Consider the following 24,416-nt stretch of genomic DNA (forward strand, 5'->3'; position numbering starts at 1 on the left):
CGGGAGGCGGCGCCGGGCGGGGGGAGCGCGGCGGTCACACCCCCCCTCCCCTTTTGTTTTTTCTCCTCCTTTTTCTTCCGTTTTGTCCCCGAAAGGGGCGGTCGGGCCCGGCCGCGAGCGCAGGAGAGAGGAGGCAGAGCCGCCCGGAGTGAGCACAGCACAGACTAGAGTACGCTTTATCACAGAGCCGAGGACAGATAGCATCCATTTACAGTTCTCTGGAACAAGGGCTCCCCGGAGAGGGAGGGGAAAAAAAAAACCAAACCTCGAAACAACCAATAAAAAAAAGCGCCCATGACTTAAACCCCCCCCAAAAGAAGAGAAACATGACAACACCCACGGGTTGGCATCACCCCCGCGCCCCCCTACTTACATACATTCGTTACATGGTGCACGCACAGAGCGGACACGGGAAACGAGTGGGAATATGAACATCCAATAGAACATACTTGGGTCTAATGTAGACATCAATGGAAAGAAAAATCAGACATGACCCGGTACGCCTGAGCCGTAGCTTTCACCTTGTCCTTTTTGGAAAGAGCTGGAGCACAAGGGTGGCCGGAATGAGCTGGGGGAAAGGGGCCGTGCTTCGGGAGCCCAGGGACAACCCGGGGTGATGGAGCCACTGCGCCTGTGCCAGCCCTCTGCCAAGACCTGCAAGTGCTCTGCCTTCACCAAGAAAACTTCCCAAAGCGCAATTTCGGCACTCGTGGCTGAGCCGCTCACCGCAGAGGCACCAGCAGACAGAAGCTGGATCCCCTGCGTGAGCATTCAGGGCTCTCTACAACAGCTCCTTGGTTTGCCCCGTGCCTTCTGCTCTACACCTGCCTGCTAAGGGCGGAGCCAGTACAGGAGCTTGACAGCAAGCACAGAGATGCCCACTTTCTCTTGCCCAATGCATACGTGACAGGCAGCAGCCACCTGCAGTTTGGCAAAAGCCCAAGCCATGAGCTCACTAGAAGCCTCCACACCACACAATGTTCAGGGCATGTCTCGCAGAGCTGAGTCCCAGCTGGGATGATGGGGGTGAAGAGCAGCAGCAAACAGAGCTACGTGGGAACCAGCTGTCTCAGAGGGTTGCTCTGCTCAAATCTCGGAGGAGTCAGTGCCTCCTTGTAACTGTGGAGAGAATGAAGGGGTTACAGCACCCGCTGACAAGCTGCTGGGTCACTAGAGAAAGCCCTGACAGAGAAAGTACAGGCAATTCATGTCCCTGATGAGCTGGAAGTATAGCTGGAGGGACACTCAGACCAAGGACAGGTCATGGTTCTCTTCCTCAAAAAAGGGCCGATGCTCATTCCTGTGGACAAGACCTAGTGCTGCCCCCTCTGACTGTGTCCCCTGCAAAGGCAGCGCTGACGGTGCTTGGGAAACGCTCCCAAGCTCCCCAACGCTCTCCTGCCGCAGCACAGTGCAGAGGTGAACTAACAGCAAGCTTTAAACTCCGAGGTCCTTTTAGCTTCCATGGGAAGTGGAGGCTGTGCAGTTCTCCAGCACCGAGTTAACTGGGCAGTAGGTAGGCAGCACATGCAAGCCCAGAGAGGGGCAGTTTCTGTTTCAGATCAACATCTCCCCAAAGGAAGGTTGCTCCTGCCCCTCATGCTGACAAAGCTGCTCTAAGCCCTTCACGTGTTCTCTTCACAGAGGACCAACCCTCTGTGTCCAGACCTGCTCACTCCAAAAGGTTCAGTGTTACAGAACTGCACAAGGATTGTCTCAAAAAGCCTGAATGCTTGAGGAAAGACACTTGGAATGAACATGCTGCAAAAGGTCTGGGTCTCCCCACATCTCTTGGGACCAAGCACAGCTCCAGCTTGCAATGTTCATTCACTGAGATACTCCGTGAAGGTGGGGCTCAGATGTTCCCTGCACACAGGCTAAAGCAGCCTTAGAGACCCCTGAAATGAGGGGAAGGAATAAAGTCTCCATCAATGATGCTTAAACCATCTTAACAAAGATGCTTGATTTCAGTTGGCTGGGAAGTCCCGACCCACCAGCCCATGAACATGGTGGTACCAGGACAGCTGGGCCTCAGGTCAGACAGCCTGAGCCCAAACCTCCTGCGTTCCTCCAGCGCAGCACCCAAGAGCAACATCTGAAGATGCAGAAGGGATATGGTTCCCTCTGGCCTCTCCACGCATGGTATCATGCTTCTGGAGGGAAAAAAACAAAGGCTGAATTTTTAGTATTTCAAAGCCTCTTGCTTTCAGCTCAGAGGCAGGTTAGTCTGTAGGTATTGCACTCCTCCCGTCTCCCCTCCTCCAAACTACTGAGCCCCCCCAGCACTGCCCAGGCTGAGCAGAGCCCGGGTGGGACCGGCACAAGCAGACGGGGTGGGTTGGGAGCCCCCTCCCAGCCGACTGCAGGGGCTGCCATGGAGCAACGCTACTAGCTGGGTGAACAACGAGTTGTCAAGTAGCGACTGAAAGGGGAGAGTTTCTTGAAAGACTTTTGATAGATTATTTGGTAAATAGATGAATACATCTAATGGTAGCAGCTTGCAAGATCCCCAGCCTGTGCTCTCGAGAGAAGCTCGCGTTACAGCCTTCAGCATCTGTAGGCAAGGGGGGGAAGGCTAGGTCCCAGACTTCTAGGCAAGAAAATGTCAATTCATGAAGATCCTCACCAAGTTCAGCACATAAGAGAGGGGAAGAGCTTCCCACCAGCCCAGTTACCTTCTGGGACTTGAATTAATCCATCCTGAGTGCTGCTGTGAAGAGAGGTCAGGGAGACTGAGCCCCAAGAGAAGGGTCCTGCTTCCCCACTCCTCCTCCAAGGAATTCCAATGACATTAACGAGAATAAAGAATTTGTGTCCCTCTTTCTCAAGTGAGGCTTGTAAAGAACATGACTAAGACCTGGCTCCCTCTGGCCTAAAGGATTTCCTTTCTTCTCTCTGGGAGATGAGGATGGGATTGCTAGAGTTCAAGACAATGCTATGGTGTATGATGGATGAGCCCAGTCTGAACACTACCCAGTGACACCAAATCCTCTCGCCTAAAGCCTGCAGCCCTCGAAAAGCAAAAACTATCTCAGACATCCAAGGCAGCAATTTCCAAGAGCAGATGTTACCACAGGCAACATCCCAGTCACCCAGCTATTTGTCCAAGAGAGTCCAGGAACACAACACTGCCTGGCACAATCAGGTGGCAGAGCCAGGCTTCCGCTTCTGCCTCTAGCGAGCGTGGACATGCGTGCGCCTCCCAGAGCACCCTGAGGTACGGAGGATGCGTGTGAACCCGATGTTCACGACCCCCAAGGACTGGGCGGTCGGATACACCCATGAGCATGCGAGGTGCTAAGTGGCTGCAGTGGGATGCAGGGTCCGGAGGAGCCACACCTGGGGCAGGGTGGAGCGGGGAACCCGCCCTCCGGCGCGGCTGGTCCCTGGTGGTGCACAGATCTCCTCTGTCCGCGCCCGTGTGTCTGGAGCAGGCGGTGGTGTGGCAGCCGGTGAGACGAAACGTGGGCTCCAAGCACAGAGGGACGGGGTGACACAGCAGTGCAGCACACGGCGAAGGCAGAACCCATCGTGATGTCCGGAGAAGAGCCGAGGTGACCACGTCACTGTCACCAGGAATCATTTGCTTCCCTCGCACAGTGTTACAGCTCAAGAGAAGTCACTAGCGATTTCTGAATCCCTGTAAATTGGCATGGCTACTTTGGACTACTGTAACATGGGAGCAATTCTACTCAATGGCCTTTAATACATTGCATTTACATAGCACCTTTCATCCCAGGGTTTAAGTGCTTTAACGGAATTGGGTACTGAACACCCATTAGCACGGGGGAAACCGAGGCACAGAGTGGTTAAGTGACTTGCTTTAGGTCACTCGGCAAAACCGTGGCAGAGCCCGGACAGCCTTAAACCTCCTGACTCCATCAGTTGGTTAGACCACACTGCTGCCTCAAATGAAGCCACTCCGGTCCCTGCCCTCCCCAGCAACGTGCTCCTACCAATTCTCCAGTGAGGTCTCACACTCCTTTCTGATGCACAAATATATGACAACAATAACAAAAAAAAAAAAAAAAGTGCAGTAAACTAAATGTTTAAAAAAGCACATTTGTGCTGTCTCTGTGCAAAGATAAAAGAAATAAATACATGGTTAAAAAATTAAAAAGGTTCACAGTATCACACATGGATAGGTAGCTACGATAGTGCACGTCTGGAAAACACTGTGTTACTACCCAGGATTCTCTACACCCAGCTGGGTGTCTCCGTTGGGAGTTGTGGGTGAGCGGGTGGTTTCTTTGCTGCCCACGTCTGGGATAAGTAGAAATACACGGTTATAGTTTTGCTCCGTTCTGAAATGCAGTGCCTGAGATCCTGCAGTGCAGCAATACTGGTGTCAGCAAGCTCTTCCCCATCCCACTGGAACGGCTGCATCAACGAAAAGGGAACACATCGACCTGCAGAGGGAATTGCTGCTCTCTGGGGCTTCTGTGTCTGCATAGAGATTACTGCAAGAGGAGAGAAGAGAGTCATCACCCAGGCACCCCCCCGCCTCCAGTTAGGTCTGAGCCCAGCCAACTCCCCAGAGTCAAAACAAGCACCGAGAGAGAAGGCTGTTTGTTTCACATCCTCCAGTAATGACAACACGACTGGAGAACTCCAGCTCCCCAAAGCTTTCACTGCACCAAACAATATGGAAGAAGCCACAACCCTTGCGGAGCAGATCGGGTCTCTGCCAGAGCAGAAGGATCTTGCCTGCTGCCACAGAGCGGATCCAAGATGCAGCAGGGCTCTGCCGCAGCCATGCAAGAGCCCCATGCTGCGCAGAGGCACAGCGCAAGCTCTGACCTCGACCCACCAGGCACCCGGCACACGTTTCTGGTACACTTACTGTATCGCTCTCCTCATCGGAGACAGAGTGGAGTTGAGCGCTATAGTGGAGCGGGGAGTAAACCCAACTCCTCTCGTCTGTCGGCTGCCAGAGTGGCCAGAGACGGCGGGGAGAATGCAAGGAGAGCAGCAGCAGAGCAGGGAGCAAAGGAGAGAAGAGGAAAAAATAAAAGGAGAAAATAAAAAGAGTAGGAAACAATACAGTAAGAACAGCTGTACCACCTGGAGGGAGAGAACTGAGCTCAGTGCCAGCTCTCAGCAGAGGAGCCTTCCCCTTCCTCAGTACGAACTGCTCCCTACCAGCTGGGACATGGGACAGCCGGCCAGCAGCTGACCCTGGACCCTGCTCCAGCTGCAGTGGGGATGGCACAACCCTTCCTCTTGCAGGGACGGACTTCTAGAGCTTTTGAGATGTCAGGGAAACCTCCTCTCCCTGCCATAGCATCGCCCCAGCTCCAGAGAAACCGAGACACACGGGAAGCGACTTAACTAAGGGTAGTGACAAAGCTCTGTTCCTGCTACCCAGTTCCAGCTCTCAACTTCCCATTTCCTGAGCCCTGTGCATGCTACAAGCTGGCCATCTCTGGTGTCCAGGAGGGCTTTTAGAGTGAAACCTGACCCGGTTTGCTGAGCCTTCCCCCCCTTCCCTGCAGGCCAAGCAAGGCAGCAGATAGGTGGGTTAGACCGTGGTGGATGGTGGCCACAGAAAGCAAATGGTTAACACAGTCTTGGAGACAGCGGGGTGATGGGAACAGGTACAACAGAGGAGGCAAAACACAGCTGGATCCTGGAAGGAATGAGGGGGAAGGGGACGTGTGTCAAGGGAGCCCGTTATCACAGCGGTGGGCACCAGTGTGACAAAACACACTTCTGCTGCCAACACAGCACAGAGAAGCCCAGGCAGATTCAAGGGCTGGTGTCTGCTCCCAGTGTTCCCAGGGACCCACTTCCACTGCAGACAGGCTCTTTTGGCTCCAGGGGTGCTCCCAGAGAGAGAAAACTGCCCCCTTTGACTCAGCCTGGGGTCTGCAAAGGAAGACAAATAGCGCTGGGTACTTGGAAGAAGCCTGGGGGGGTTCCCAGCCTGGGAACCAAGTGTAACAGTCTGTGATGTACAAGAAACTACAAGAAGCCAGAGGAGCTTTGAAGCACTGGGCTCCGCATGCTGAACCCCATCAAAAGCTGCAGCTAAATCAGCAGAGACCGCTGGGAGGAAGGAGGGAAGAGAAACCCTTGCCTGGAGCCTCTTACAGGGCTCTGCTAGATGTGCAGGAAAGCTCAACACTGCATAAAGCCTGCCCCACATCCTGTTTTTCATCCATCCTGACTGAACCGCATGCTCCAGTCAGCCTCCTTCAGAGCCTTTTAGGAGCTCAGATGCATGCAGGGAGCTGTAAAGCCGGCGGGGGGGGGTGGATAAAGGAGCATCTGGTGTTCGGTGTTAACCCTCCCAGTGCTGAGGCAGCCAAACCCAGCCAAGGGGGCAGGGGGAGCTGCTGGGAGGGGTGGCCCGCTTGCCCATGAAGGTGCAGCACTTTCCTCATGCCATCAGCCAAGGCCAGGAGCATGTTACTGCCCATTTCCCCATGCACCCTGCCTGATGCCCTCTCCACTGCTCCCCTGCCTGGTACCAAAAGGGCAGGCACTGGGAGGACCATGCTACACAAATGCTTGTGCCGAGGCTCTGACAGCGCTGCCATTACCCTCTGAGGACATCAGCTCTCCCAAAGCCTGAGAAAGGAAATACTAAAACCCAGAGCAGTCTTGAGCTCTGGATTAATCCCCTCAAATGCTCAACTGCCTCCCTGTATCTTTTGGAAAGGAAAATCCTTACCGCTCACAGAAAACCTGCAGCGAGGAGGGAGCATATCAGTGATTCTGAGAAGGGCTGGAGAGCAGAAACCATTCCCAACCCAGCAGCAACTTCTAACTCGTTTGTCTTTATGAGCTGCTCACCATCCCAGCCACCAGAAAGATGACCAGCCACAAGCCTAAAAGGTTTTATTTGCAACAGGATTTTTAGCAGCTTCAAAACATCTTAATGGTCTCTCTGGAACCCTCTCTGGCTTCCTGGGCCAAGGGAGCCAAGCCTAACATGACCTACAAAGGCTCAGGTGTTTCCCTGGCCAAGTCTGGTGCTGCCAAGTTTGTCCAAGGCTGGGTGATCAGCCCATCTCATGGCAGGAGCTGTGTCACCAGCCTGCAGGAAAGCAGAGCAGAACGTGTTTCTGCAAGATTCTACAGGGACGTGCATTTGGGGGAATTCGGTACGCTTCCCTGGTTTCTGCTGGGCTGGCTCCTAAGGGCCACACAATACAGCCACAGCATCCAAGGGAAAGGGAGTGCTGGCCTCAGTGTTTCAAAGCTGCAGCTCTGCTTCCCTACAAGTTCACTTACAATCCCAGAGGAAAGCGAGGTGGTTCGGACTCTGCGCTGACGGGGAGAGTAAATCCAGTACCTCCCATCTGTGAACTGGATGGCCCCAGGGCAAGTGAAGTGAGAAAGGAAAGAGGAAAAAAAGGATGATGTGAAAAAGAAAGCAAAAAACAAGGGATTGGGCAACTCCAGGCCTGAACAGATCAGCAGGCAGGAAAGCCGTGCGTGGGAAGAGCAGCACCGATGCCCTGCCACAATCTCTGCACTTTTATCCCCCTGTGGGTGAACAGGAGTATAAAGTGCTCTCCTTTCAGAGCAGACTTCCAAAGATCAGATCACAGTCCCCTGGGACTTGACAAATCCTCTTCTGCACACAGCATCCCGTCACCGAGCATCGCCCCTGTAGCTCTCCTGCGAGAGAGCAGCTGCGGGCCAAGCTCTGCTGCAGCCTCACTTGAGCTCCAGCTTGAGTAGTTTTCCAAGGAAAGCACCCGTGGGAGCCCAAATCAGCTTTTCCCTTCATCCCAGCAGTGACAAACACTCCACAGCACACGACACACATTTAATGCAAAACTCAAGGACTTAGATGAAGTATGAAATGCTGATGAGCAGTCACTCACACTCTGTGAGCACACACTGCACACAGATGGTTTCCTCCGGATCAAGAGGTGCCCCTCAAGCTGGGGGAGCCCACATGCCCAGAGACAGGGAGGAAGAGGTGCTGACCCTTGCTAGAAGACACTTGCCAGTGGGGAGGCAGCATGTGCAGGCAGCTTGCACACAGCTGCCATCCACAGGCAAAGAAAGAGCAGCCAGTGTTAGAGGGAACTGTTTGCATTTTGAACAGCATGCATGAAAACCCAAACAGACAAGCTTTTAAAATGGAGCTGATTCCTTCCACAGATCCCACGAGCCTCGGAATGACTCGGCAATGAGTGAGCAGCTCTGCAGCAGAGTCACACAAGCACAGGGAAAGGCAAACGTTGCCATTTTTAGGTGAGCCTGAAGGAGCTCATCAGAAGGGCTCAGCTCATCGCCACATAACAGACAGCAACAAGTCAGAGCAGACAGGAGCCAGGTACTTCTTTTAATGAGAATTCGTTCCAGTGCCCAGGCATGGAGGAAAGCCCTCATAGGTCAGACCCTCAGCTCTGCTCTGGGAATCCACTGGGCAGGGGCAGGTACATGTGGCTAAAAAGTCTTCTCTGGTCTGCAGAAGCTGCTCAGACACTGCAAGAGCTGAGGAACACAGCGCCAGGCTCCACGGCACTCTGCTGCCAACCAGCAACCACCTCACTTACACCCTGTCTCAGCACTAGATTTCCACTGCATCACCTAATGCATCTGCCTGCAGGGAAAGGAAAAGCCAGAGTTCACCAGAGCCCGAGGTCAGCCCCACTGTAACCACCTCCCTTCTGGCTTTAGGCCACTGAGGCACGTGTGTGTTCAGGAAAGCTGCCAGGCTCTGTGGCTGAGGAAGGAAGAACCTCTCAGTTGCACCTACATTCACCTTGGCTTGTCCCAGGAGGGAACGCGCTGGCCTAGATAAGCCCTTCAGCGCTTTGAAGTAGAGCAGCACACCCACAGCTACATCCACAGCAGCAGTACCACCCATCTGAGCCTCAGTAGATGCTATTTTGAGTTCTCCAAGGGTTAATCCAGTTCCCTGCACTCAAAAACCCATCCAGCATTAAGATCTCAAGGTGCTCAACATGAAGATGGTGCGGGGCAGACACTGCCCTGCACCTGTCTGAAACTGAGACTGTTACAGCCTCGTCCAACTTTTCCCATCACACCCCTAAGAGGCCAGGTGGAGAAGGTGTCTTACAAAATATATGTCTGTGACTGGCACGTCATCTTCATCGGAGGCCTGGCTGGCTGGTTCCGAGGCCTGGCTGGCTGTCTCCACCTCTATTGTAGCTGTGGACGTTACAATGGCACAGGCTGAAGAAGCCGCCTCTCTGGAAGGGTGGAAAAAAATGACAGATTCTAGTCACTGCAATCAGAAAAGGATCAAGCAAGACCGTATGATTTTTTACAGAGGAGCTCAAGATGCTCTGCTGTCACACCCAGAAAGATCAGATCAGAAGTAACCATGCTCAGCTTCACTCAGCTGTCAGGGGGAAGCACCCATCTCTCCAGGAAAGCGCGTGCCCAGCAGAGTCGGCCTCCAGCACAAGTTGCCACAGACCAAATGACACTGGGTAGGGTTCTGCAAAGCTGCTCAGCGCTCTGAAACACTCACTCTTTGTCATCTTCTTCGGGAGCTATGATCTCAACGTCACACTTGGGCTCCAGCTCGACACTGATCTGCTGAAGCTCCTCCTCAACCCGCACCTCTTCGTGTGACCTGCAAACCGAAGAGAGACAGGCCCAGCTGGGCGCTAGTTACACAAAGTCCTCAATTTCAGGTCAGCCTGATTCAGTCCCCAGCCAGCCCAGCCTCTCTCACCACAACCTCCCACTGCAGTGGTGTGCCCTGGCACACGCCTGCCTGCTGCCAGCCACTCAGGGCACCAAGCACCCAGCACAGACCAAGCTCTTGATCTGAGTTCAGAGGGAGATGTCAGACCGCCTAGGATGGAGGATCTGGGTAACCAAAACTCCCGGGCAAAGGAGTCAGTCCTGTCAGATTGCAGTGCATAACACTAACGAGGTGGGAAAAAGAGGACAGAAAGAAAAGGATTAATTAGCCAGTGCTGCAGAAAAGACAAGCAGTGTGACAGAGCATGGGAGGAAAGAGATTTGGCCTCAGAAAAGCCTGTGGCCAGAGTTAGCCCAGCGTTATCTATCAGCTGCACAAGGGCCAAAGCCTCCAAACTCTTCCAAGACTCCCAGCACACCAAAGCTTCTCAAGCTCGCTCCAGGGTTAACATCAGATTTATCTGCCTGACCAGGAGCCGTTTGTTAGAGTCTTCAACTGAATACTTCATGCTGTTACAGTAATTGCCTGTACTAGTGGTGCTGGCTCCACAGTCCTCATGGGAAGGAGGAGAGGGCACTTGCCAAGCCCAGGGCAGAATCTCAGGGAAGGGACAAGCTCCAGGTTCTTCAGCAGCCCTGTCCTGCTCCGTGCGGCCCCGGCTGGGAGCCTGCAGGCGGCACTCCTGCCCTGCTCCGAGCCGGGAACCCGCTCTGCTCCTCTCCTCTCCTCCTCGCAGGGGTGGATCTCAGAAATCCAGAGGGAATTCCCCACCAGATTAAAATAATCAGAAGTGTGAAACGATCTTGAGAAAATTGGATAAGGTCTTTTTCATTTCAGCTCAGGAATGTAAATTCACACTTTAATAACTTTGTTCTTGCACTGGCTTTCACCAGGGGATCACAGAGTGCTCTACAAACACCCAGGTCCCCGCTCCTCTAGAAAGGGCACGCTGCACCGCCAGCACCAGAAATGGAGAAATGTGGCAAAAAACATCAAAGGCGGCCACACTGAAGTGAGGTGGTTGTAGCTGTGACAAATGTGACCAAGACACTAAGGTCCCTGCACAGTCGAGGGACAGTCACTGATTCACTTGACCTGTTTCTGGATGAGCGCTCACATCCTACAGTAACTCCCTCCATTAGGTACCGAGGGAATCTGGAGTAACTCGGGGGAAGTCGCTGCACCTTGCCAAACGGGTCCCACCACTGGTGCCTGAATTTGTCTCCAAATTTCAGCCATTTCAGACAACCGGTTCTGCAGGTGCTTCACAGTTCCCTGAAACTTTAACAGTTGCTGCAAACCAATGGGTCCTCACTCTCCAGAGACAAGAATTCACCAAAATTCAGCGGTATTTTTATTAAGAAATACCACAGAAAGGGATTTTTTCACAGTGTATGTGGTCTGAAGCTCAGAAAATCACTAAAAGCTAGGAATGAGGGGAGAAGTCTGTAAGAGAGTGCAAACCCTCATCTTCCAAAGTCCTCGTCTCCCTCTGAAGCACCAAGCACTGACTGCAGGGAGAGAGGACATCAGCCTGTCCAGCAGCTCCTCTGCCTACAGCATATCCCGAGTCTCTGATGTGCGTTTTAATGTCTGCGCCTACAACACTGACAAGATGTCCTGGAAAGCTGCGGCAGAGTCAGCACCAAACACAGGGTCCTCATGCAGATCCCGCCAACACAGGCAACGGGGACATTTTTACTGGTGCAAAAATATGCGCCTCTAAATCCAGACATCCCTGTGCAGTAGGGGGATTTTTGTCCTGCCCTGCCCTTGGCTCTGAGCCACCTACCACCACAGGAGGGGAAAAAAAAACACCCTCAAAATACCCCAAGTTTCTGAAAACACTGGAAGCTACTTCTCTGGCAACTAAGGGTGCTCAGTGACTCACAAAGTCAAAGCCCTTTTCCATATTCACACCCACCACACGCAGGCAGCAGGCAGACGCCAGAGGAGGAACGTTCCTGCTGTTAAGACTTACCCAGAGGGGGACATAAATGACCTTCCTTGATTCTGGTGCTGGTTGGGTGGGTAGATCTGGACAACTTTGTTGTCCTCTTTCCCATCAGATAAGATTTTATTTAAGATTCCTTGCAAGCACCAAGAAATCTGCTTGTAAGGAAAATTCTGTGTAAGAAATGGGAATCACATGATTACAGGAAGAAGCTCATCATCCTGCAGAGGGCCATAACAGTATCTTGGGGCTGCCGAGATTCACATCCACCTCTCCAAAGACCTTTGCACAAGGACAAACATGAGGTCTCTGTGCAGCAGTGCAAGAAGAGATGAGACACTTTTCTCACCTGCCATCCTGCCCTGAGGAGTGTGTGCGCCTCCTGCAGAAAGAAAACCAGAAGAGTAGAGTTTGAGGAGCGATCTAAGACAGAAAGCCTATGCTGCCCCCAAATCTAACTCTCCACCCCATGAGGGAGATGTTCTACTTAACAGCTGACACTTCTCCCAGCAATAATTAATCCCATCAAAGCTGTGTCTGCTTGCTCCCAGGAGAGATTTAATTAAAATCGGTCATTAGCATTCCAGAGCATAGGGCAGCCTGCTGAGATCTGCAGCACGGAGAGGAACGGCAGTTGCTCGACTCCGGTGGGAGCACGGGACAAGTGCTGTACTCACCTGTACCTGGGCTGCTCAGAGGTCTCCGAAGGGGATCGCTCGGGAACGGAGAGAGATGTTGAAGATAGTGTTGTGGCTATGGAGGCCGTGGTGGCTTCTTCAAAGGAAGGTGGTGTGCAGGGTAGCAGGTCTGGCCTGCCTGTTGGCCCAGAGTGGAGGGCAGGAGATGCGGGAAGAAAAAGATGGAGTAGGTCAAACACCAACACCTTACCTACACCAGGCCTGGGTGAGGCTGTTCCACCACCAACGGGCACAGCCCTCAATGGGACTGGTCAGTTAAAACCACAAACAGGCAAGAAGAACACAACAGCTTCTCCCAAAGCAACCTCTAGAGAGAGCCAGTAAGCATCATTTCCAGCATGACAGACAGACACTACAGAAAACATAATGCCAGTGAAGACATTTCAGTGGTAACCAAAGCTGGATTAAAGGCTTGGATCACCAGAGATAAATTTCCAAGTGAATTAAGAGATGAATCGAGTGCTCACTGCTTTGCATGGGTAGAAATCTAACACTCGTGCACTCGAGGAGCCTGTCCTTCACCATTCATCTGTAAATCCAGCCCAGATGGAAGCGATGAAAAGGCAGCACAGAAGCAGGCCATTTGTCTTTTTGAATGGCAAGATCTCGCCCCTTGTAACTGTCAAAACACTGTCATTAGAGTCCTGCAGCTCCCAGTACCACCCCCCCCTTTTTTTTTTCCTAAAGGGTGGAAAATTCAACTTTCTGATCGCTTTTGGGCTATGACTGCTGGTGCCAGTTGGCAGCAGCTCCCTTGCAGCAGTGACGCAAGTGACCGTTTTTACCGCAGAACCATACAGTGCTGCAAAGAAGGGATTCGGTCTTCTTCAACGTAGAGGCGTTGCTTCCCCAATCAACTAACTGCTGGTGCTGTGACAAAACAATACAGTCTTACCTTCCCCCCTGTCCTGGTTAAGTTTAGCACCTGCAAAGCACAGCAAGACATGCAGCGAAGAGCTATCCATCAAGGAAGACAAGTGGTCAGTGCAGGGTGAGGGAACTTGATGAGAACAGGGGAGGATCCTAAGGAACTGCTAGAAAAGAGGGTAATCACACAGCCATCAGCCACCAAACGAGACCATTACCTTCATCGTCAAGCGTGGGGTAACTCCTGGCCGCACGAAGGTCATACTGTGTTTCGTCCTTTTCAGAGGGAAGCTGGCTAGCTGAAAACGCGGCTGTTGGACCGGCCGTCTTGACAGCTAGCAAGGCACTACGCCCTTTCTTCGAGGGAGATGACTTCAGAGCTGGGGGAGAAGAGCGAAAGATGAAATGACCACCAACTATACTGTCACACCAGAGGCACTTTTCCCTTCATGGGGAGAGGCCTCTGCCCTCTGACCCAGACAGACAGACACGTGTTCTGCAAGTGCCACCTCCAAAGGGCTGAGCCCGAGTCAGGCTGCAGGCAGCGCTCCGCCGTGGGAGTCTGAGCAGACCAAAGCAAGCCCTGACAACCCGAGAGCTTTGCTCTGTCCTACAGTGGAAAAGCCTGCTCAGGCTGCCCAGAAACTCTCCACGTGGACTGAAGCAGCAAGGCTGAGATAAGGCTTGCCTCACATCACAAGGGCAACAGCTCTTAGACGGGGTACTTACAGGAATTCTTTCGAAACACCGTGTTAGTCATGAATTTGAAGAATCTCTCTGCATAAAAGCTGGGTCTGTGTACTGACACCGTGTCCTACAAAGGCAAGAAGCAATTGTTTAATTTTAAAATTATCCCTCAAGGCAGAATTTCTATAACAATGAATGCAGTCTTTTTTATTCCAATATTTAGCACTGATAGAGCCTTAAAATGGAAAGGCTTAACTGAAATGATCTGATTAATGCTATAAATAAGCCTGAAGCATTGCCTTTGATTTGATTGCATGTGATTAGATTCTTGCTGTAATTTTATAATGCATTTTGGTGATTTTATTCCTTTGTAGACTTTCTGGATTTTTCCAATATTAGCCTGATTACAGACATCGAATTTCTGGCTTTGCTGGCTGACATTCAAAGCACACGTGAACACCTTTGCATATGACAAAGACACCGAAATTCAGCCAAGGGTCTCCATATGTTTCAAATGGTTTGCACTTCTTTAAAATAGTGAAGCTGAAGCTGTCTTTGCTTCTGATGTTTGACTGTGCTACCATGACTTGGCATCTACACATTTCCTTTGCCTTATTATTTAAGGGAAGCTAGAATATGCAATGACGGAAAATAGTTTCCACATCCAAAGTTGCTCTTTTGTAAACACGCACCTGGCTGCTGCAGGAGACAAGACAGCAGGGAAACACTGCAAGGGATTTATTAACAGATAGCTTACTGAAGTGGAAACACAATCACAAAGAGAGCAAACACGGGGCTCCTCAGCACATACACGAATGCACACGCCTTGTGCGTACAGCTCCTGGTATCATGGGGAGGAGGAAAATGACAGATGGGAGCAGAGGAGGAAAGCTGGTAGCACGACAGCTAAACATGCGAGGAGGTGGAATGAGCAAGAAAACCTGATTGGGAATAAGTGGCACTACACCGCTGTGGAGGCATAAGAGGCAAGAACGATTCCTTTCGTCAGCTTCAACTGTGCCAGATCAGGCACTATAAATAGCAAGTTAATCGGCACCAACTAGCATAAACGAAGCCAAGGCAGGTAATCCTGCTGAGGACAATTCCTGACTCTGTACAGGCACTCACCCCGTCATGGACAAGGGCCTTCCAGGTATGTTCTAGCTTCTTGATGAACCTAATTCCAGGGGAGAAGCGGAGAGAGAGAGAGGGAGATTCAGGCACGTATTCTATATAAAGCCACCTTTCATACCCCACACAGGAGAGGTCACTAAGCTGCTAATGATTCCTCCTTCATCCGGAGAGTAGCTTTCCTCCGGCCAAGAGAGGTCAGCTGAGCACACCAGCATCTCTGCAGTCAGGTCAGGACTGCCTGGGAACTCTAAGGGAAGGAGGAGCTGGGCTGGAAGAGGGGAAGAAATCACCTTCCATCCCTGGGGATATGCTGCTCACCCCAGGCACAGAGACAGGAACTTCTTTATGAGCAGCTCACTGTATCTTAGAAGCATGGCTCTGTGTCACCAGCTGTTCCAAGGGCAGGATAAAAATCCACAGCCCCCAGTGCACATCGACAGACGGCTTCAGGCAGCCTGCCTACTCGTTACCAAATTCTTCAGGAGAGGAAAGTCTGCCTTCTTTCATTCAGTATTAAAATAGATGCTAACACACTTAAAGGACAGACAACTGCAAAGTTACCTACCTGTATGACTGAAGGATATCTATTATTCCTACATGTAGGAGGAGACGCTCTCCTTTGCCATTCACTGCTGGGATTCCTCCCATCCTGCAGGTAAAACAGAACCTCAGAGAGTGCAGCCTCAAAAAAAGTACCTGTACTACCCCGAGACCTGCGGAAGGGCAGACAGCAGCACTGAAGAGAGGGCTCTGATGTGGTGGTCAGCCACAAAGTCACTTTGGGCACAACCATGGGAAGTCACCCACTGACCCAGGCCACCTCACACAGTGCCCCCAGGGTTGCTGCCTGCCTGGATCACCAAACACCATCAGGACAGGACCCGTGTTCCATGGCAGCAGCTCTGCCTGGGCCAGGAAGCACCACATTGTTTTTTCTTAGCTACAGGACACTCTATTCTGGAGATCAGATTATTTATCAGGTCAGAGCGAGCTGTCTGCCTGTCAGGGCAGCAAACCTTTAAGGACAAGGCTATTTCCAGTCCCATGCACACTAATATCAGTCCTGCCAATGGTGCAGCAACCACTAGCACCAGCACACAACAAAAGCATGCAAGTATCAGGCAGGCCACTACAATTAATGATGCTACTTGAAAGAATGGAAACTCCAAAGCATTGTCCTGGCCCCGCTGTGACTGATCCTCCATCAAAACTGGAGCAGCTGGTTCCAGACAGCAACCAACAGCAAACTCCACCACTTGTTAGCAAGCTTGGTCCATGGACAGAGAGACAGTCACAACAGCCACCCTCAGCCCAAGAGCCATCGACCAGGCACAGCACAGGACAGGTTTGGGCAACCTCCCACAGCTCCACCACTTACTCCAGCACTTAGATACGCTGCTGTTTGCTAACCACACTGGGATGGCCTCACGGTACTGTCAGGACTTCCAAAGAGGGAGCGATGGAGAACAAACTCCAAGCTCCTAGGGACAGGCTGATCCCTTCTTCCACTCCGGTATTTGGATACTGAGCTAATTTCTCCTCCCCAGAGCATGGGTGGATGTTTAGAGGCTGTTACAGGAGCTGACAACCTACAGACTGGCCTAAGAGATCGCCGTGAGGCTGTGATCTCACAGAAGCATTTCCCACCCCAGCTTCCCTCTTTCACACCACACTGCTTTACCGGCAGCAGTACCATGACCCCCGCAGAGATGCTCACTCTAGCAGTTCTTATGAGCCTCATCAAGGATTCACTACTCCAGCCTCCACCTCCACTCCTCCCAGCAGCGCAAGCGAACCAGGTTTGCACCTACGTGTCATCTGTGTCTATGGACTCCCCCCGGGCAGCCCCACCCTGGATGGACTCCATGGCCGTGGAGTAAAGTGCCTTCTGCCCCATGGGACGCTTCTCATCCGACGTGCTGTGGGCTCCCTCAGACTGCCGCTCCCGTTCTTGCTGGTCTATGTTATGAACCCCAAGCAGGAGGCTGTAGTCCATGATTTTAAAACTTTCCAGCACCTACAGGTTAGTATTGAGTTGAAGAACAAAGACAAAGTATCAGTCCAGCAGCTCAAACCCAGCACAGATCCCAAAGCACAGAAGATCCTGTCCCCACTCCCACTAACAACTCCCTCTGCCACAGTTTGAACATTTCAGAACCAAGAGTCATCTCTGGACTTGACTGCATAGCTTGGCCATCCAACAATCAACCCAAAGGCCCAAAAGGCTGGCAAATAACATTGTTGTACCGTGTATCTGCTCCACACTGTATAGGAAAAAAATGTATTTAGTCCCAAGAGCTCAGCTACAAGTGGAGCAGGTTGCCACAGCTTGATGCACCAAGCAAAGGAACGCAGCCTTAGTCCTCAGAGGCTGTCATGAGATCCAACTCCACTGCTTTGCTTTCGGGAAAAAGGGCAGTGGAAGAGATTTATCCTGCTTTGGGGTTAGCAGATTAGCAAAGTTCTCAATCATTTGCTCTTCCTCTCAAGAGCCGCAGAACTTCATTAACCTGCTTCTCCTTACCAGACAGTCTCGTTGCAAAGTTTTCACCAATGCACTGAAGGTGTCTGCATCCAACATCAGGCCCTCAGGCATGTCTTGTATGAAGTCTAGATCCTTGTACGTAGGGCTGGACTTTTCTTTTTCCTTCTTTGATGCCCGGCGTTTATAGGTTGAGCCTTTCAGGTCAAATTTCAGGTGCATTTTCACCACACGAGGCAGAATGTTGTTCATCACGACCACGCGGATGTTTTTGCCCCCTGACTGCACACAGTACAGTCCATAAAACTTCGGCAGCAGCGTCCGTGGGTTCTGGTTCAGATTCTGCAGGAGGGTTGGAAAAAAAGCATGGGGAAAGGTCATTTTGGCAGAAGACTCCTGTTGTGTTCAACACGAAGTATGTTAACAGATCTCGGGGCGGTTAGAGGAGGGGTTCTTCACCTACAGATTTCCTGAACTTTACGTGAGAGCTTACTGTATACATGTGACAAACTCTTTCCTTTCAGTGGCTTTAGGACCTGAAAATACCACAATGCCTTGAATACAGGGAATGAGATGTTCAGCACTCTCTGGGCAAATAACCAAGTCCGGAAATTCCCCGCTTTCCCCATCAACAGCAGCTAAAAAAGGGAAACCAAACTGGAAGAGAAATAAACACAATAAGTGGGAACTTCAAAGTTTAAAAATAACAGCTATCTTCATCTCTTCAGAAGTGTCAGAAATCAAGAGCCGTTCCCTGGCCCAGAATAAACCAGGGACAGGGTACTTTTTTTAAACAAAACAACATAAATTTTCTCCTCCTTTTGCAGAGTTACTTTATAAAACACAGTTGGCCAGAGAGCACGGATATCCTGCTCTGCTGTCATGTCCTTTTTTTAGGTAGCAGTATTATTAGGAATGACATGACAAGCATGATTTGCTTGTTCAGCTTTAGGAAAGTTTGTGAAGGAAACAGAACATCTCTGCTACGAAAGGACGGACAGACCTGACAGATTCTGACAGACAGCAGAAGCACGACTGTATTAAAATTTCATGCACCTCCTCATCTTACTTAACTGGGCACACGAGTCAGCCCTCTTTGTGAGGGCACTGTTCAACGTGGCGCAGGTGAAAAACAGAGGCAGGCAAGACTAAACACAAACAGCACTGGCCCAGCTTTAAAGTAGCTCAGGATGAAACCACTCTGCTTCCTTTCCACTGGCTCCTTTTACACCACGGGGGTTCCCCAAGAACGGCAGAGAGATCAGGTGTTAGCACCACAGTAACCCTCAAACACTGGAATGCTACAAGTAGAAGCTAACTCTGCACCAGACAGGTTAGTTCAGCTCAATTCATTACACCGATTGCTAACCAGGACAACTGTAGAATTCAGAACAGTGCAACTCCATTCCCATTCAAAACCCTCCACTGGATTTACTCCATCCAGCAGGTAACAGGCAACACTTTCCAGGCAAGCTCATCCTGTCCAGGAATCTGGCTGTCACTTGCAAAATCAAGCGACTGGCTGTCGGTTATATACACACACCTTGTCTCACCTTGGCAAATTCTCGCCAGTTAATACTGAGCAAGTGAAGTATTTTCATGAGAAGTGTATGATCACATGAATCAAATCCACTGCAACATGCACGCAGATGGGGCAGCATTACCATCGCCTGCCATCACCTTCCCCTTGGCCTCTCCACAGCAAACCCCTGGGTGGTTCTAACTGAATGTCAGCGGCCTCATCTATAGAGCTGGACCCTTCACCACGGTTACACAGGGAGACAGCTCCTGTTCTACACCCCAAAACATCACATTTGGTTCTGATTTACTGGTTGTCACCACTTGCAAGTCCTCTGGGTCTCAATATATTGCCTTGCTAGCCCTGAGACAGGCAACAACTATCTGCGGCAGAGTGGATGTGCAAAGCTGGCTGGTACTGAAGGAGTCTTTAGCTCAGTACTGCAGCTGGTAGGAGCCAGGACAAGCAGCAACTGCCTTCAGAGTAACTGTGAAACACCAGATGGGGAGATACCCAGCGACAGCACCAGTTTCCCCACAAAATCAAGGTGGCCATGTTACTGCAATCGACAGCCATCCTCAAAGCCAGGCTGAGGCAGATGCATGGTGCCAAGCAGAGAAGACTGAATTAGTGGTGGGGAAAGGACACCCAGAAGCACACATCTGGGAAGCCATTTTCAGGCCAGAACATGCCTACAAGCCATGGCACAATTATCTGCCTCAAGTTTAGCCACAGAATCTGCAAATAATTGGCAAGATTTGTGCTTCTGCAATGGCCTCATGACACTGTTAATAAACCCAGATGGAGGACATGCCCTGTGTGATGCTTTAGACAGAAAAACTGCCGTGACAAGCCCAAGGGTGATCGATACACACCATGTAGTAGCCAGGAAGGAGCTTCTGTAGGAATTCAGCTTCCTTGTGCATCACAGTTTTTATGATGAATTCATCGTCACTGGTGACATAGAAGAGGGAGCCGCTGGCACCAGGGTTCGACAGCTCTATCAGAGGCTCGTTACATAACGAATACTACGGAGGAAAAGAAAAAAGATGATGTTTTTAGCTCCCACTCGTTGCACCTTGAGTTCTTGAGGGCTTTCCCCAGCATGCTGTCTCCCTGTGAGATTAAGGGGCAGCAAAGCTGAAGTGAGAACTATTTTTATTATAGGTTAGGTCTAAGCAGCAAAGCTGATGGACAGTTTACAACTAGAGACCGAGATTACAGTTCAGAGCATCCCAACTGCTCAGAATCAAGCTAATCATCTGCTTTCAGTAACATCCAGCCTTCACAATGACATCTTATCTTTTCCCATTGTGCGTGTACACGTGTATCACATTTAGGCTTCTTTCAGCACATGACCACAAGGGCAGATGGAAAGAGAGGATTTTAAGAGACATGCCAGTCTGCTCAGGGTACCACGTATGACCGAGCTGGAGGGAACACAATGCGCCGGCTGTTCTCAGCAGCCTCCTCTGGCCTTGTGCTGCCCTGCTACAGAGAATTTTTACAGCCATATCTCACCCCCCTCAGTCCTGCTAGAAACACACGAGAAGTGTCAGACCAGGTGTCCAAACAAGAAGAGGGATCAGCGCCGGGTAAGCACAGCAAGGGGTACTGCATCAGGAACTGAACTGGGAAGACATTTCTAGACATCAGTATGCAAACAGCAGGTCCTCAAACGAGGACATGCCTTGCAGCAGGAAAATAAAAGAAGAAAGCACAAGCACGCACGAGCACTTTGCAGCCAGGTACCAACCCCAAGGTAACTGTGCAGGGCAAGGGGGTTCGAGGCAGTCTCACATCAGAGCTGCCACAGCAAGAGGTAAGATAGGGAGAGGGAGGGGCACAATCATGGCATACAATATGTAAGGGACATAATCAGAGCAATAAATTAAATGCTCGTCATTACGTGCTGAAAACAGCTTTCAGCCCTGCACAGATTAATGATCCAGGACTTTATCAAGTTAATTATCTCATGCATAATTAAAGACATTTGCTGCTGTAGCAGGCAAGAGAGAATCAGGGGAAGCAGAAGCAACAAATCAGAGCTGTGACCTTTGCGACTGAGGCAGGCTCTTTGCCTCACCCAAGTTTTGAGCCACTCATCAAACCAGCCAGCATTATCTTGGATGGCACAGACAGGGACCAATGTTACTGTCAAACCGTGCAATGGCACAGATTTGTTTCCACTCGTAGGTGTTCAGCTACGATTACCCCTGTCTACAGCTGAAGCCAGAATAAAAGGGCTGTTAAGAAAGGTGGAGGGCATGCACTTGTTTGGATGCATTGTTCCCTTCCCCGGTTCAACAAACGTCCTTTTCCGAAGAGCAGGATGTCACATACGTGCAAGGGACCAAGTTCAACCCCAGTGTACTCCAAGCTCCAACAGCCTGTATTACTAGGTATTTTAAAAACAGCCTTTCCAGCTCTGAGGAGCTTTCTGAGCACAAGAACAAGCTGTATTTTATTTTGTCTTTGTAAGATGATTAAAATAACTACACTCACATAGCTCTTGAGTGAGTACACAGGAAAAATTCCCATCTTTGTCCTCAGAGCCCCAGGGGACATTACAGGGTTGCACCCAGCAGAACACAACTCCTTTTGCTTGTAAACACAGTACATTATTGTCACCACAAGAAACAGAAAGGGAACCCCACTGCACGGCTTACACAGTGCACGCTGGATGCGGATCATTTCCTCTCCCTCCAGCGTAACCTTGTGGTAAGATTAGCAAAGACTTCGGCTAAGTGGTGCTGGTCTTGCTGGGACTGTCACTGGATCTCCTCCAAAACTGAACAGTCCCTAAATCCACAGCCTGTTCCCACTCCTTGCTGGGATCAGACCAATTCCTCAACACTTTTATATCTGTTTTAGGCAAGAATTACCGACAGCCTTGATTTAGGGGTGGATTTCTCGCATTACTCTAGATCATCTCAAATAAAGAAGGAAAACATACCAAATAATCATCTGGACGAATGCCAAAGAGTTCTCGGAAGTACCGAAAAGCCACTGGTGCATAGGTCTTGAACCTGAAGTCAGCATAATGGTGAGCCGGGGTGAGATTACTCCCTTCGCTGCACAGAACAGACGTCACGTGAGCAGGGCCTCTGCATTACCATTCACCAGATACGTACAGTCGTATCAAGGTGACAGTGTATTTAAGATTAGTTGAGCCTTGTAAAAAGACATCTTAGTAACAACAAACACCTTTCTTACGTGGCAGGACAACAGAAAAATAGGTTTTAAATGATCTACCAAATCTATTTCCAAACAGTGCAAGGAACAAGCACTTGCCAAGCAGAATATATTTACACAGAGCATATAGCTTTTAGGAGCTTTGTTTATTCACAGAATTAAAGACTGAGTTTCTTCCATCTCAAACATGGTATAGCTCTGCAGAAAAAATTCTAAATGGACAGGTAGAAAGAAAAGCATGTAGGAGGCTAACAAACTCAAGCACACAGTACTGCATCTTACACTGTAGCTCCCTGCAGCCAGTGTACTGCAGAATCTAACACTTCCCACTGTTACGTTTGTATGTAATGGATGCATATTTAAAACACTCAGAGCATCCAACTCTGATCTAAAGACAGATGGAAGCTCTCTTGAAAAATCAGTGAGAGGAAAAGAAATAGCTCATCCACTCGTTTTGTTTCCCCTGTCTCCCTTACCTTGGGAAAAAAATGCTCTCCACCACGTAGAAGTCCTGCATCAGGACATCTCTCTCTGGCTTGGAGCTCAAATTGCCGACAGTATATCCAATCCCCAGCTGGATGGCCCCCTTCAGAGTGGATGAGGTGGTCTGACAGAAAGAAAAGGGCAGTCAGTAAGCATTTCACAGCAGATTATCACAGTAACATCCCCTGCATTAGGATCCAGTCATGTCTGTGACTTCTGTGGGGTCATCTTGGGCACTACATACCGCTAAATGAGTTCAAGCAGCTGCTGAAGAGATGGATTAAGGCTTCCAGGCTTGCCATTTACAAGATTATGCAGTACAAGGGTGCTGCCTAAAATCTACATCAGATTGGTAGCTACTGGGCCCCAACTTCTCTTCTCAGCCTGTCACTGACACATAGCTCTAGCTCCCCACTCCCCCAAACCAAACCTTTTTGTAGGTGGTTTCACCAGAAGCATCAACGCCTCGATGACCTATCTTCTTCCCTTGTCCAGGCTGTCCTGGTAGTGATGGTCCCTGCAATGAAAGAGGATGGCTAAAGCCCAGATCAGAAGCTGACCTGGCTGACAAGAACAAGCAGAACAGCACAGGCACACCATGCTACCACAGCTGTAAAGGACAGAGGCACCGCTCTCTACTGCTGGAGAAAAATCTGCAGGGTGCAAGCAGGTGTAATTGGTACTGGCAAGCTTTAAACAAGGCTGTCTGAATTACACCTCCGTCCCGCAAGACAGGATGAGTTACAACACCCAACCACTCCCTCTGACACCCTCAGTAACAACTGGGCTGAGTCCTCAGCAAAGATGCTGAGCTCAGGAAAGAGCTTCCTTCCCAGCTGCAAAGATCGCCCCGTTGCTTGACTGTGGTTTCTCAATGATTTATAATAGTGGTGTATTACATCAAAGAGCAAGAGAAGTTTATTCTTAAAAATCCCATGCCCTCAGGTGTCATACCAATACCTTGTGCTTCACTGGAGAAATAAGAGACAGATAACAGGGACAACACAGCCCCATGCCTGTGTTCACATGGAGATAATCCATTTAAGCAAATCTCATTTGTTTACAACTGAAAGGACGAGCCCACACAGGGTGAACTGCACTAACAGCTCTTCCTAAAGTTTTGCAAAGAGTTTCCAGAAACACTGTAGGACTGCCAGCACTCTGGAGTGAGAACACACCTATGCCTACCCCATTCTCCTCCTCTTCTACCTGTGAATCTGCCTGAGCCTTTTGTTTTTTCCTGATCCAGGATCGAGCCAACTGTGGCTGCACCCTTTAACAAGCCACTGGAAGCACGTTTTGCGTTGTCTGACACAGTTCCTCTTGCAGCCCCTGGCACAGGGCCTCTGTACTCTGCCACAGAGCAACACTTCACCTACTCCCCAGCTCTCCCACCACCCCAACCAACTGCGGAGCCTAGCAGACAGCTCAAACTACCCCTGAGCCACCAGAGACATTGTGGGGTTTGTTACGTTACAGAACGGCCAGACCTCGGATGTTCCTCTAAGCAGCACACAGAGACCCAAGGTCACTTCCCAAGTGACAATATTATATCGCTCTCTCAAGTGCTGCACAGACCCGTCTCTCAGCACTGATGTCTACAGCAGACAATGATAATTTTGTTCTGACTACAGAAGTTCTTTGTGTTTTAGCTTTTAATCAAGAACTTGCAGCTATTTCTGGTCAAACCACTTGTACTTGTGGTATTAAGGGGCAGTCTTGATTTCTCCTTCAAAAATCTTATTTCCTACTCC

General features: G+C 50.4%; 2 protein-coding genes across 11 annotated transcripts in view; both read right to left on the reverse strand.

The window, feature by feature from the left end:
* CACTIN (cactin, spliceosome C complex subunit) overlaps nt 1-3,583 on the reverse strand; it is an 8,984-nt gene extending 5,401 nt beyond the window's left edge. Inside the window, exon 1 of the mRNA XM_026865132.1 lies at nt 3,093-3,583. Coding sequence (XP_026720933.1) covers nt 3,093-3,583 — 491 coding nt within the window. The remainder of the gene's footprint in view (nt 1-3,092) is intronic.
* Nucleotides 150-24,416, reverse strand: part of PIP5K1C (phosphatidylinositol-4-phosphate 5-kinase type 1 gamma) — a 46,387-nt gene continuing 22,120 nt past the window's right edge. For 2 of the 10 annotated variants that reach the window (XR_003400042.1, XR_003400041.1), the window contains exons 3-19: nt 23,093-23,179; nt 22,656-22,786; nt 21,941-22,058; nt 19,860-20,012; nt 17,508-17,807; nt 16,795-17,000; nt 15,549-15,632; nt 14,978-15,026; nt 13,892-13,976; nt 13,381-13,542; nt 13,191-13,220; nt 12,275-12,413; nt 11,947-11,979; nt 9,464-9,568; nt 9,047-9,179; nt 4,844-7,314; nt 150-4,460 (exon numbers count right to left, since the gene is read on the reverse strand). Coding sequence is in view for 7 of the 10 variants with exons in the window: in XM_026865171.1 (XP_026720972.1) it covers nt 4,458-4,460; nt 4,844-4,927; nt 7,240-7,314; nt 9,047-9,179; nt 9,464-9,568; nt 11,947-11,979; nt 12,275-12,413; nt 13,191-13,220; nt 13,381-13,542; nt 13,892-13,976; nt 14,978-15,026; nt 15,549-15,632; nt 16,795-17,000; nt 17,508-17,807; nt 19,860-20,012; nt 21,941-22,058; nt 22,656-22,786; nt 23,093-23,179 (1,977 nt within the window). In the remaining 3 variants the exon portion in view is untranslated. The other 8 variants (XM_026865171.1, XM_026865178.1, XM_026865172.1 and 5 more) reach the window with 8 other exon arrangements.

This window comes from Athene cunicularia (assembly GCF_003259725.1).
Source record: "Athene cunicularia isolate RWA chromosome 28 unlocalized genomic scaffold, athCun1 chr28_part2, whole genome shotgun sequence".
Classification (NCBI taxonomy): Eukaryota; Metazoa; Chordata; class Aves; order Strigiformes; family Strigidae; genus Athene; species Athene cunicularia.